Source organism: Cervus elaphus, chromosome 28, assembly GCF_910594005.1.
Source record: "Cervus elaphus chromosome 28, mCerEla1.1, whole genome shotgun sequence".
NCBI lineage: Eukaryota > Metazoa > Chordata > Mammalia > Artiodactyla > Cervidae > Cervus > Cervus elaphus.
In genome coordinates this window covers 46,361,628-46,376,025 of record NC_057842.1, presented here as the reverse complement: position 1 = coordinate 46,376,025, position 14,398 = coordinate 46,361,628, and the positions used below count along the sequence as shown (strand labels likewise).

The 14,398-nt window shown below is 38.9% G+C and overlaps 1 protein-coding gene across 1 annotated transcript in view; it reads right to left on the bottom strand.

Moving 5' to 3' along the window:
• LOC122685409 (prolyl endopeptidase) overlaps positions 1-14,398 on the bottom strand; it is a 136,402-nt gene that overhangs the window by 97,709 nt on the left and 24,295 nt on the right. Inside the window, exons 3-6 of the mRNA XM_043890182.1 lie at positions 12,852-12,985; positions 11,632-11,762; positions 8,840-9,049; positions 2,952-3,073 (exon numbers count right to left, since the gene is read on the bottom strand). Coding sequence (XP_043746117.1) covers positions 2,952-3,073; positions 8,840-9,049; positions 11,632-11,762; positions 12,852-12,985 — 597 coding nt within the window. The remainder of the gene's footprint in view (positions 1-2,951; positions 3,074-8,839; positions 9,050-11,631; positions 11,763-12,851; positions 12,986-14,398) is intronic.

Below are 14,398 nucleotides of genomic sequence, written 5' to 3'. Positions count from 1 at the left end.
GGGACGAAGGTATTTTTTCATGCAGCCAGAAGGTCCTCTCAGCAGGAGAGGACTCACTCCGGCCAACCCACCCAACTCACTCCGGCCACTGAAAGGGTGACATCTAAGAAAATCCCTCAAGCAGCTGGAATACAGCTTAATGAAATCTACACGCGGTTTGTGTCTACTAAGCCTACTAGTTTGCTTACGATTTTCTCTGCACAATCTGCTCATCAGGGTGCTGATTCAGAATAAAGTTCCTCAGGACTCGCTGGACACATCCTATGAATTTCTGTTTTTCTATTTAACAACTTCATTTATTGCTTCTGTGCAATACAGATGCAGTTCTCCATTTACTACCATTCTTTAAATGGTCATTCCTGCTGTTTTCACATGACCTCTTACCTTTTGTCAAGGGAGGCAGGATGCATGTTGATTAAGAAGATACAGGCTGTGGATCTAACATACCCAGCAGGCAATTCCAACCATAGACTTGCAAGCTAATCATACTCACAAGTATTTTATTTTGACTATGCAATGAAATGATCACTGCCCTCTAAAGGTTATGGTAAAGATTATACTAGATGAACTACATAGAGTGAATATCTACTGAGTGAATGGTAAAAGGATCACCCAAACTATTTAAATTTGCTTTACTTTTTAGTTGCCTAGCCACAGAATTGAATCTATATATGTCAAATGCAAATAAGATAAATCTCGACTGTATTTTTTAAAACTGGCTACTAATAGCAGCATTATTCACAATTGTGCTGTGGAAACACCCCAAGTGTACTTACAGATGATTGAATAAACAAAGTGTAGTACATGTACACAATCAAATATTATTTAATTTTTAAAATGATGGAAACTCTGACACATGCTATAACATGGAAATAAACCTTGAAGATCTTATGCCACGTCTGTGCTCGGTTGAATCAGTCATGTCCGACTCTTTGCGACCCCATGGACTATAGCCCGCCAGGCTCCTCTGTCCATGGGGATTCTACAGACAAGAATACTGGAGTGGGTTGCCATGTTCTCCTCCAGGAGATCTTCCCAACCCAAGGATTGAACCCAGGTCTCCATCACAAATGGATAAATTCTATATAATGACATTTACATGAGGTATCTCGAGCGGTCAAATACATAGAGACAGGAAGTAAAATGGTGGTTACCAGGGCCTGGGTGGAAGAGGGGATGAGAGTTATCACTTAATGTGTACAGAGCTTCAGTTTCATAAGATGAAAAAGTTCTAGAGACAGAGAGGGGTAACGGTTGTGCAATAATGTGAACATACTTAGTGCAATTGTACTCTATAAACGATTAAGCTGACAAATTTAGTTGATGATCAAACTGATAAATTTTATGTTAACTATATTTCACCATGATTTTTAAAAACAAAAACAAACAAACGAAAAAAACTAGCTGCTTCAACTAAATGCTAGTAAAGAGATGTGAGCAACAAGTTACAAGTGTATTCTACAGGGAAGATTGTTTTCTTTCAGACTAATATGTTAAGATCAGTATTCTGGAACTTACTTTTAGTTGTACTTCATTGTATCAATAAAATAATTTCACCGTTATTAAAATACATCTGCTATAATGTTTCTCCATCAACATCTCTCCCCACAAAAGGTAAAAAGAAACACATGAACTAACATGACATTTTCTGGGGTAGTATATTTACCTTCCTAATTGTTTCACTCAAATGAAGACACAAATGTATATTATTTTATAAATAAACACCTACTATCTGCAGAATGCAGAAGTCTTAGGTATGAGGAGAAGCTGGACCAAGATGAAAACTTAGTATGATAATCTACAAAGAGTCAGAAAAACCATAGAAACAAGTATGTGAGGAAAATGACAACAGTAACTAGACAAGAAAAGCTTGTAGGATGGGAAGTGAGGTGCGGGAGACAAAGCTTGAACAAAGGGCATAATTTCAGGTAATAATATATAAGTCCTGTAAATTCACTGTAAGCACATTGTGTTAAAGTCTGGCAAACAAAATAAATAAAACAAGATAAATAAAAGGACAATGTGGAATAAAGTGGATTAATGAATGAGGACTAAAATACCATGGGTTCCTAATCTATACCCCAGTGAATCAGACCTATGTTCAGAAGTTCACATCTAAAATGCCCCTTTCATACCAAAGCTCTAACTATATCCCAGAGAAGACATAAGAGGCTCAATGGACTAAAAAGTTTCTAGTGAATTGCTCACTCCCACTAAGCATGGGATGATAGCCTCTTATATGAAAACATTCAGAATGCTTTTATATCTTAAAAAATACATATTTCATATATATATATATATATATATATATATATATATATAAAAGAAATGAGCTAACAAAAGCCTAATTCTCACTCTAAGCATTTCTAAGTTTTTTTTCACAGCTGATTCTCAAGATGCAGAATAAAATCTGGGAGAGTAACTACAAAGATGCATCACTTCAACAGAGGCTCTTTCTTATCAAGACCAGGAAGGTATGAACCATCTATGAGATGTATAAATATCCAAAAGACACATATTTGAATGCAAAAACAAGTAAACAAGAAGCATGAAGAGCACACTTGTATAAAAAAGAAAAGCAAACACACTCTTTGCCCTCACTCTCACTTGTGTAAAAAGAAACTTTTGGCCTAAAACTCTCTTCACCTCTGAGATTGGGATCCAAGTTTTGAAATATTCATGTTCTACTTTGCATTATTTTTGTACTTTTACATTTTTACCATAAACATGTATTACTTTTAGTACTAAGATTTTTATGTTGCGATTACCTTTAAAAGATTTATCACCTTTGCTATTAAGAGTACACTTGAGGCCTAATATTTTAAACAAAAGAATATTCAACTCCAAATGGATGTCCACTATCCATAAAGATCACCATGTAAAGAGAATATTTGTATACACAATCCATGACAGATGCTATTTGTGGGTAAAATTTCACGGTAGTACAATACCTCAGCTCCACCCATCCACTTAGGCTCATCAGGAAACTCAGCACACAAAATATCTTCTGACTGATCAGTCCCCAACACATGGTAGCAGAGCTTTTGGTGGAGATTGGTGGATGTTTCTGTGCCTGAAGGGGTTAAAAATGTACACTGAAATGCAGCTGACAATTTTAAGAAAATCTATTCCTCCCATACTAGACAATGCTAGAAGCATCTAAAAAGCTAAGTATCTGGTTACAGGATTACACAATACAAAGTTAATATACAAAAGTTAATCACTTTTCTATATACTAGCAATGAAAAAGTGGAATTTGAAGTTAAAAACACAATACCGTTTACATTAGCAGTTCCCAAAATGGAATGCTTAGGTATAAATCTAAGAAAATATGTATAAGATCTATAGATCAAAAATTACAAAACTGATGAAAGAAATCAAAGAATAAATAAATGGAAAGATATACTCAATATCTTATGGAAAACACTCAATATTGTTAAGATGTCAATTCTTTTCAACTTGATCTACAGATTCAATGCAATCCCAATCAGAATCTCAGCAAGTTACTTTGTGGATATGGACAAACTGATCCTAAAGTTTTTGTGGAGAGGCAAAAGACCCAAAAGAGCCAACACAATATTCAAAGAGCACAAAGTTGGAGAACTTTCACTACCCAACTTCAAGACGTATTACAAGGGATCAAGACGGTGTGGTATTAGCAAAAGAACAAACAGGTCAAGAGAACAGAGTAGAGAGACCCACATAAAAAGAGTCAACGGATCTTTGACAAAGGAACAAAGCCAATATGATGAAGAAGAGACAGTCTCTTCAACAGATGGTGCTGTAAAACTGGGCATCCCTGTGCAAAAAATGAATCAAGACAGGGACCTTACACACTTTGCAAAAATTAACCCAAAATGGATCACAGGCTTTAAAATGTAAATGCAACCAAGAAACTCCTATAAGAGAGACTTCCCTGGTGGCCTAGTGGTTAAGACTCCATGCTTTCCACTGCAGTGGGCATGGGGTTTGATCCCTGGTTGGTGGACTAAGATCCCATATGCTGTGTGGTCAAAAAAAAGAAAACACATGTAAATCCATGGCTGATTCATATCAATGTATGGCAAAAACCACTACAATATTGTAAAGTAATTAGCCTCCAACTTATATAAATAAATGAAAAAAAAAAAAGAAAAGAAAACAAAACAAAACAAAACTCCCCCAAAACTTCTAAAAGATAATGCAGAAGAAAACCTAGATGACCTTGGGTCTGGTGATGACTTTTTAGATACAACACCAAAGGCATGAAGGAAATACTGATAAGCCAGACTTCATTAAAATTAAAACCTGCTGCTGCACAAAAGACACTGTCAAGAGAATGAAAAGACAAGCCACTGATTGGGAGAAAATATTTGCAAAAGACACATCTGATAAAGGACTGTTATCCAAATATACAAACAATTTTAAAACTCAACAATAGGAAAACAAAGACCAAAATAAGAAAACAAATTTTAAAAAGGGCCAAAGACCTTAACAGACCTTAGCCTCCCAAAGAAGATATAGAGATGGAAAATAAGCACATGAAAAGATGCTCTGCAGCACGCGTCAAGGAACTGCAAATTAAAACAATGAGACGCTACGATATACCTATTAGAATGGCCAAAACCCAGAAAACTCATACCACCAAATGCTGGCCAAGATGTGGAATAACAGGAATTCTCATTCATTGCTGGTGGAAATGTAATGGTACAGCCACTTCAGGACATAGTCTGGTGGTTTCTTACAAAACTAAACATAAAAGATGCAGAAACTATGCTTTCTGGTATTTACCCAAATGAGTTGAAAACTTAAATCAACACAAAAATCTGGACACAGGGGTTAACAGCAACTTTATTCATAAATGCCAAAACTTGGAAGTAACCAAGATGTTCTTCAGAGGTGAATGGATAAACAAACTACAGTCCATCTAGACAATGGAATGTTATTCAGTGCTAAAAAGAATTGAGCTGTCAAGCCATAAAAACATATGGGGATAATTTAAATACACATTAGTAAGTGAAAGAAGTCAATCTGAAAGGCTATATACTATATGATTCCACGTATATGACACTCTGGAAAAGGCAAAGTTACAGCGACAGTAAAAATATCAGTGGTTGCCAGGGGCTGGCAGAGTAGGGAAGGATGCACAGGTGGAACACAGAGGATTATTAAGGCAGTGAAAATGCTGCAATGCTGGATTCATATCATACATTTGCCCAAACCAATGGAAGGTATGACCCCAAGAGTGAACTCTGATGTCAACTGTGGATTTGGGGTGATTATGATATGTCCATGTAGGCTCGTCTCTGGTAGCCTCTGGTGGGGATGTTGATAATGGGGGAGGCTATGCATGAATAAGGAACAGAGGGTATATGGGAAATCTTGGTACCTTCTACTCAATTCTGCTGTAAATCTAGGTCTGCTCTAAGAGATGAAGCCTACTCATAGCTACAGAGAAGAAACTGGTGGTTGCCAGAGGGGAGAGAGGTGGGAGGATGGGCAATATAGGTAAACAGGATTAAAGGTGCAAACTTCCCATTCCAAAATAAACGTCACAAGAATACAATGTACAGCAGAGAGAATTTAGTCAACAATTTGTAATAACTTTGTATGGTGAAAGATAGCAACAACTTATGATGGTTATTTGCCGAAGCCAACACACGAAACCCTATCATGACAAGGTCATGAGGGAGAAAACCTGACAGGCAAGGCGGATCAGGTTTTCAGGGGTTTCGAAAAGGCCAGCTCACGAGATCCCACCCATGACAAAGTCATGAGGAGAAAGCCTGACAGGCAAGGCAGATCAGGTTTTCAGGGGTTTCGAAAAGGCCAGCTCACGAGATCCCACCCATGACAAAGTCATGAGGAGAAAGCCTGACAGGCAAGGCAGATCAGGTTTTCAGGGATTCTGAAAAGCTGCCCCCAGCGCTCACCTTAAAGATGATATCTGTCTTTCTGATGCTTGCTTCAATAGACTACTCCCTAATTTCTGTGACACAGGCAGAAGGCCTTCCCCGATCTCTTCCCAAATAAGAATCAATTTAGAACTTCAATCAATAAGTTTCCCAGGTGGTGGTATTTTATGAGATTATCCAGGGTGAAAGGAGTGTTTTAATATAAACTCCTTTGCTGGTAGTTTGTTAGCCAAATGCATTTATGCCCTTGGTACTAATATGCATGATTGCTTATAATATCCTAATCATAAAATAGCATAAAAAACCTGATTATATAAAAGCCCTAATAGACATAGAGCCTTTTTGAGGGGTGAAGGAGTCCTATTAGAAAACATAAGAAAAATTATTCTAAAGGTGGTTATTGGGTTGACGTTTGCTTGCTGTGTTTTGCTTGCTGTGTTTTTGCTTTTAATGTGCCAAGGTTGTGTCATAGAAACCATTGTTAATATAGTTAAAGATCTAGAGAAACAGGAACTTAGCCCTAATGTGGTAACAATGAGATGGTTGTTAATTGTCAGCCAGGAGGGCTAGGCAGACGCTGCATCACTGAAGCCGCAGAGTCTGTGTGGGATAAACTTCTTAGATAAACGCAACTGACAACTTCTGCAGAAGGATTAATTTTTGTGTTGACAAGGTTATACTTCTACTCTGTACTGTTGCCCTATGAGACTGCTACCTTTCAGTTAAGGTCACCATAGAAACAGAAAATAGGTTTACTTTCACCTGACTTGCATAAAATGTTAATAGGCCCCACGGCCAGAAGATAATGTACAAGACCCTCATAAACAAAGAAGTATGCAGAAAACACCCTGGTTTCATAAAGAACAAGCTGATGTAATGTTAAACTATCTTTCCCTTAGAAATATACTAACTTAGGGTATAAAAGCTACGGTAAAAAATAAAGCATTGCCAGACTCTGCCAGACTCTGATGCAGCCCCCCGTCTGGTCACTCTCTCTCTCTCTCTTTCTCTCTCTCTCCCTCGCCGACGCCGTTCATCCTGAGGGTATCCCCTGGATCCTGCCGAGGCTGGACCCCGGCAGTTATTATTTTTATAATGCATGAAAATACTGAATAATCAAAAAAAAAAGATTAAGTCTGTTTAAAAAAACAGAGGGTTAAGTATCAGTTGATTATCACCCTGGAAATAATCACACATATTTGCTGATTTTGGAGGTTGATATAATGTTGAAGGAAAAAAGGAAAAGGATACCATCACATAAAAAAAAAAAAAAGTTTTACAGTACTTGGTGATTCTCCATGGGCTTTCTAGGAACATTGGTAAGAAACAAAGGACCAGAATTGCTTAGCCTCACTCAATAAGTCCTCTACCACACAACCGAAGAGGCTGTTGAGGTCTTTCAGACAAGAGGACAGCAAAATTACAGCTGGGAGATGTTGGTTTTCTTAAATCAACCATGGTTACTAATTATAACTATTCCTGCCAATGGAAGTCGAGGTTAAATAATAATTTTCATGCTATTTCAGAATAGCATGGTCCTCTAACAAGAGGACCTTAATAACATGGTCCTCTAACAAGAAACAGCCAGTGATAAACTTTTTTGGTCTCCTCGGACTTGGAAACAACCAACATTTTCTAACTCAGCAGTACTCTTAAAACAGGCAGCTAATTCAGTACACAGAGCACAGAGAGCCAGCATCCTTGAATAAAAAGCCTACTCTTAGCTCCTCCTGTAGTTCATTAGTTGAACCAAGAAAAAGGTACTACAGTAATCTAATGAAAGGCAGCAAAAGCTAACTGTAGCTGAAAAAGATGAAAAGCATAATAGTCTCACTCCCAATTCAACTGAGGGGAAAAGAGAAACGAAAGTGCATCCCCAACGATACAGCAATTCACGGCAAGGGGACATCACGTGCAGGAGAAAGCACTGGACTAGCCTTGCTTCCTGCTAGCTCCAGGCACTGCAAAAGTAACTGAGACCCTGCACCCCAGCTCCAAATCTTCAGCAAAGAGATGGTAAAACCCACCTGTAAGGACCAACCAAGACAACATGAAAATGCTTTACACCACATGGAAATAAGGAATAGCGTAAAGAAGATGATGCTGACAGCTTGTACCAGCAAGGTTCAAGCTATAGGAAGGTGAGAGGTGAAGGGAAAAAAGGGGACCAGTTGCACACAACAGGATCTCTGTGCAACTGAAGAGGAGACCATGTGTCCCGGAAGTTAACAAGGACAAAAGTGTCAAGACAAATGTGACCAACAGATGACCTGCAACTTCTGAGGAGAGGAAGAGATGTGATTACTGCAAAACTTTATCATCACTCATTAAACCTCATTAAATAAGTCAGTTTTATTAGGAAAAAAAATCCATTTTCTTCATGACCCTCTTGGGAGAGAGACTACATCTGTGAAGAAGACACTGCAATAAAAATGGGTCCAATTTTTCACAGTTCCCTGTATTTGTTTTCCCACCCTTGAATGGCCCTGTGACTTGCTTCGGCCAAAAGAAAGCAGTGAAGTGATGTTCCAGGAGTAAGCCCAGGCAGCAAGGAGGTCGTGCCTTTTGGCTCTCTCTTGGAGACCTGTTGTGAACACAAGCCCAGGCTGGCCTGCTAGAGGGTGAGAGACCACATGCACCTTCACGGAGGCCCGGACATGTTCAACTGACCGGCAGCTACTCACAGGTACACGACAGAATTCAGCTACACCCAGAACTGCCTGGCCAATTTGCAGACTCACGAGCAAAAGTAAATGGTCATTATTGTGAACCACAGAGTTTTGGCAGGATGTGTTACACAACAACAGTAACGGACACAACGTCCTTCAAGGAAACATGGTTCTAGACCAAGCAACCGCTACGTAGGGTCTAGCTTCTTCTCTTGAGTCATGTGGCGACACACTTCATTTCATGAAAAAGGTGCTTCACCTGAAGTCTCAACCTACCATCACTTTTCCCATCCTGCTGCGGGTATGCGTTGTAGAACATCCCCTTCCCGTCATGCGTCCAGGCCATACAACTGAACTTGACTCTTTCAAGCACATCCAGAAGCTCTCTGGCACCATCGACTTTCATGAACTTGATGGTCACCCAGTCGGAGCCGCTGGCACTCAGACCGTAGGCAAAATATTCACCATCCTCACTGAAGGCATAGCCTAAGGGACACAGGAGAAATCGTCAGTGAACATGGGAACACAACTCCCAGCCTTGCCCACTGTGCACCACGCTGACAAGGGTTTCTCTGCAACACATGGAGGCAGAAAGCGGCAACAGGAGGAGCAGGTAATGAGAACTCTTGGGGCTCACCCAGGACTTGCAGGAATTTGTCTTATGACCTTGGGCAAATTCCCTAACCTTGCCAGGTCTCAGTCTCTTCATCTGTAAAATGACGTACTGAATTATATGGTCACTAGGATGCTTCCATTTAAAAATTTCTATAATTCAATAAGTAGCTCATTGAAAAGCAGAGCTCATCTGGGATTTCAGCATATTTTATTTATATTCAGAGGGAGGGGAAAGGGAGGAAGGAAACTGCTCTAGAGTAATGCCTGAATGTAACAGAACTAAACTGGAGCCATTATCTAATTTTTGGAATGGATTCCAAACTACTTGAAATCACTCCTTACTACCTCATTTTCTGAGAACTGCTAGCATGCAAGGATTAAGATCCACACCAGCTGACAACCCAAAGCCCAGGTAAATGAAGCCTGAGGGTTTGCAATAAAGACTCATGTGGTGTATATTCCAGAAGTGACAGTGAAAAATAAGGAAAGCAACACCACTGATGGACTAATGCACTACGTTCCACTCTCTGGGGCCGTCACAGACAGAATGTCCTAACCACTGTGGAATGTTTCTTGACAAATATTTATGTTTAGGTTGGCTTTTATGATCATAAAGAATGTGTAATATTTGGCACCAGGCACCAGAGATCTCCTCTTATGATGTCTGCTAACCTTCACTGGAGGCTGAAAATCATCCTAAGAAAGCAAACTATTTTCAGAGGTTTCCTACTATTTTGAGAGGAACTTCTATGAGTGAAAAATAAAGTTTCATAAAACCCATTTATTAATCACTTATAATTCCTATAAAGCATCCAGGCTCATATGTATATAAATACAGAAAAGGGTCAAGAAAGTGATGGAGTAAATATTCATGTTTTAGTCTGCATAAGTTATATATAATTTTAAAAATTTCAAGGAAAATGCAAATAAAATTTTTGACTTTAAAATGTATATTAAAAAAGAAAATCATACAGTATGAAAAGAATCTGAATGTCTGTTGTTGTGTTAGTCGCCCAGTCGTGTCCAAGTCTTTGCAACTCCATGAAATGTACTTGCCAGGCCCCCTTTGTCCATGGAATTCTCCAGGCAAGAATACTGGAGTGGGTTGCCATTTCCTTCTCCAATAGTATGGTCTTCAGAAAACTCAAAGACTGAGACCAAGTTCCATGTCTAATTTGCCATGTTATTCATCAGGGCCTGTACATGACAAACATTACAGAAAAAAACTTTTGGAATGTATTATTTAAGTGAAAAACAAGACCCTGTTATAATGAAGTCCTTCTGGGTGAGTTGCAAGATAGACTTTGGTTAAAATGAAGTGAGTTTCTATTTAGAGTGTATTACTGCACAGTATCAGTGTAATAAATTCTTTCACAACTCCAAGATCAAATTCAACGAACAATACTCACAATAAATTTGCTGGCATCTTATTTCCAATACTGATTATGATTACTCTCAGTACTAATTAGACTAAGACTTAATCATCATTTACATATACAGCCTAGTGAGGGAGAGGAGGAGGAAGCACTAAATGACTGACTGACTTTATAAAGGGGTCTTTGCACACATCTGCTGAAACAGGGCTCTTTAATTCCATCTAATCGATTACAAGACTTCAGAGTTCCAACTGCTCCATTTTGTAGGGCTGAATCTACACTTGTGCTTTTTCAAAAATAGTATATGCTGAGCCAACTCGACTAAACATCTAGAATACTAGTCAGTGATGATTCTCAGGGTGTACAATTTTTAAACCATAGATACAGTGTATAGACAATATTCTTACCCTAAAGTTGGGTGTTTATGGCACAAAGCTGGGGTAATCTTATTGACTCTGGAGGTTATCTTGGGGGAAGTTACTTAGCAGACATAGAGCAACTGAATACAGATCTTTGCATATTGCAAAACTTATTTATTCAGTTTTTAAACTTGCATCCTCAGGGGACAAAGCATCAAGTTGTCTAATTTCTACAAGACTGTGTTTTATACTTTTAATCCTAACATCATAACAATCAACTAAAGTTTAAAACTCATCACTTTTTCTTGTCAAGGAAGTAGACTTCATATTCCTTCCTGTTTTACATGTACAGTTAAACCATTCTTTGTACAACTTAAATTTCTTATAGAAGAGAATTAACTTTTTTTCCAAATACAGATAGGTCTCAGGATGCTATAGGAAGTGGTGATGATACTTCAAGATCCCAGAAGCCCTAGAAGCTAATTTAGGTCCAGTGTGAATTAGTCTCTAGTTCTGCTTCATGCTGTTGGAAGGTGTGACCACTCATGTGTTCTAAATATACTGTGCCGAAATCAGCTTTCCTGACACTGCATGTGCGTCTGTTCCACAATATGGTTCACCCTCTGTCTGGTCTCTCAGAGGTGGGACGACTGCACCCACATCAGAGCTGTCAGCGTGGGCCCCAGGACTCCCGCGGGCCTGGCCATGGAGCCCTCACCTCGGAGTGCCACTGTGCCATCATCGGAGAGTATGTTGGGGTCGAGGAACACTCTGGCTTCACCCTCTAAAGAATCCTGTACATATAACACTCGTTGGTTCTGCAAACCTGTATTGTAAAAATAGAAATACCTGGGGGACAGAGATGGTCTTTATTTAGTTGTGGAATAAAACCAAACACATAAAGACAAAAGGACAAACAACATACAAAGGTACAATTGCACATGGGCTGTGCCAGGGGACTCAAGTGGAAGGTCCCACCGGCTCCCTGTCCCTAGAATTTGTTACTTGAATTGCTTTAGGTATTAAAATAATTCACTGTGATTCTGCACATCAGCTAAATAAAGTCTGCTTTATATGCTACAATGAAAACTGATATTCAGTAAAGCAGTAACTTTTTCTTTTCAATGAAGCAGACAGCAGATTTGCTAAAATGTACCAGTTCCCTTCCTTAGTCATGCTCCTAGGGCAAAGGGCGGGCAAAGCTTTTCTGTAATGAGCACAACTGCAAATTATTTAGGCTTTGGGCACCATACAGACTCTATCCGGCAGTTGTGGTACAAAAGCAGCCATGAATAACACACAGGCAAATGGCCATGGCTGTGTGCCATTTAAACTTCATTTGCAGAATAGGAGGTGGGCGAGGCTTGGCATGCAGAGCATACTTTGCTGATCCCCGTGTCGGGGGAGTCTAATAATTTCTAAAGTAAATCTGTGGCAGTGGTTCCAAAAAGACTTAAAAGGCGAACAAGAGGCTATGTTTTAAGTGAGCGTCAGAGGGAGAGGAACAAGAGAGGTGAATTAATGGGTGCTCCCTCTTGGCCTACTGCCATTCTTGGATGGGAGAAATGCATCTAATAAAGTCTTTTCGTGTAGTATAAGCCAAAGAGGATTAATTTTAGAGGCAAATAAATCTCCACTGCTGTCTATGAATCATGCTATCTCACCAATTACTAACCACAAGACAACAATTACTTCCTATAGTCTAGTTTTATCCTAGGACACATCTCTGCCAAATTTCTTAGTCCTTCTTTTAAGAATGTGGACAACAGACCAGAAAAATACTATTTTCATAGTCAAGCATAGAAATGAATTGATTTTATAATGTTTATAAAGTTTATAAACTGGTAAGTTATTTGGAATTTGTACTGTAAAATTTAAGAAAGTATTAGATTAGAAAAGCAAAATGAAAATGAAATGAAAGCAAGTTCATATATATACCTTTTCCCTTTCTTGAAGTGGCAGCTATACTTGGGATAGTCATACAATTCAGTCATTCTCTCTTTGTATAAACCTCTAATAGGACACTGCTCAAGAAATGGCACGGTAATCTTGTTCTGGGCCTCCACGAAAGCCTGGAGAGAAAATTTAAATGAACAAAGCATGTCAGATATAAAATTTTCCACATGGAGTATTATCCATTAATATTACCAGCAAGATTTAGCAATTTCATTCCAGGGACTGTATCCTAAGGAGACAAAAACATTATGCTGAGGACTGACCCCCATGTTGACAGCAGCATTATTTACAATAGTCACAGCATGAAAACGACCAAAGTGTCCACTGACATGAATGAATAAAGAAAATGTGGAATACATACAGACAAGTATAACTCAGTCATAAAAAAAGTAGGAAATTCTGCCATTTGTGATAACATGGATGGAACTTGAGGACATTAAGTCTAACAGAGAAAGATGAACACTGCATGATCTCACTCATATGTGGACTAATGTAAAACAAAACCAAAATCCACAAACTCACAGGAAAATCAGATTTGTCGTTACTAGAGGCAGGAAGGAGATAAGGCAAGTGAGAACTGAATGAAGGTGGTCAAAAGGCACAAACTTCCAGTTATAAGATTACTAAGTACTAGGCATGTAATGTACAACATGACTATAACTGACACTGCTTTAAGAGATATAAAAGTTGTTAAAAGAGAATAAAATCCTGAATTCTCAACCCAAGGAAAAAAATTTTTTTTCTTCTTTCTTTTGCTATCTGAATGAGTTGATGGATGTCAACTAAACTTGTCCTGGTGATCACTTCATGATACATGTAGATCAAATCATTATGCTGTACACCTTAAACTTACACAGTGCTGTACCTCAACTACATCTCAATAAAACCAGGAAAAAGATTAAAAAATATATATATCAGCAAAACTATACTTTCCCTCAATAAACAACAGTAATACTCACATGGCACTCTGTACCAAGCAAGTATTAACTCATTTAGAACTCATATTCCAATGGAGAAGGTTCTTTTTCAGCCCAACTTTCTGGATGGGGAGACTGAGTCTTAGAGCAGTTCAAAAGGTGACGAACATCGTGCAGCTGGGAAGCAGCAGAGCCAGTTCTTGGATCTGCTCTCAGTGAACACACTATACCACTGCTCAGATCACACGCTGTCAGGAAAGGGCACCCACCCCAGGCCAAGGCTCCCGGCTTCTCAGCAGCCAGTGGTCCCCAAATATCAGATATAAAGAAACCAAGCTAGAGACACAAGCTAGAGACACCCAGGCACTACCTAACCAAGCCAGAGATACTCAGGTACTATCTAACCAAGACAGAGACACCCAGGCACTACCTAACCAAGCCAGAGATACTCAGGTACTATCTAACCAAGCCAGAGATACCCAGGCACTGTCGAACCAAGCCAGAGATACCCAGGTACGAGCTTATTCATTTTGTTTTTGACAATTTTTCCAAGACCTACTACCCTTGTCAACTCAAGAACTTTGCTAAATGTTGAAATTATACAATATTTAA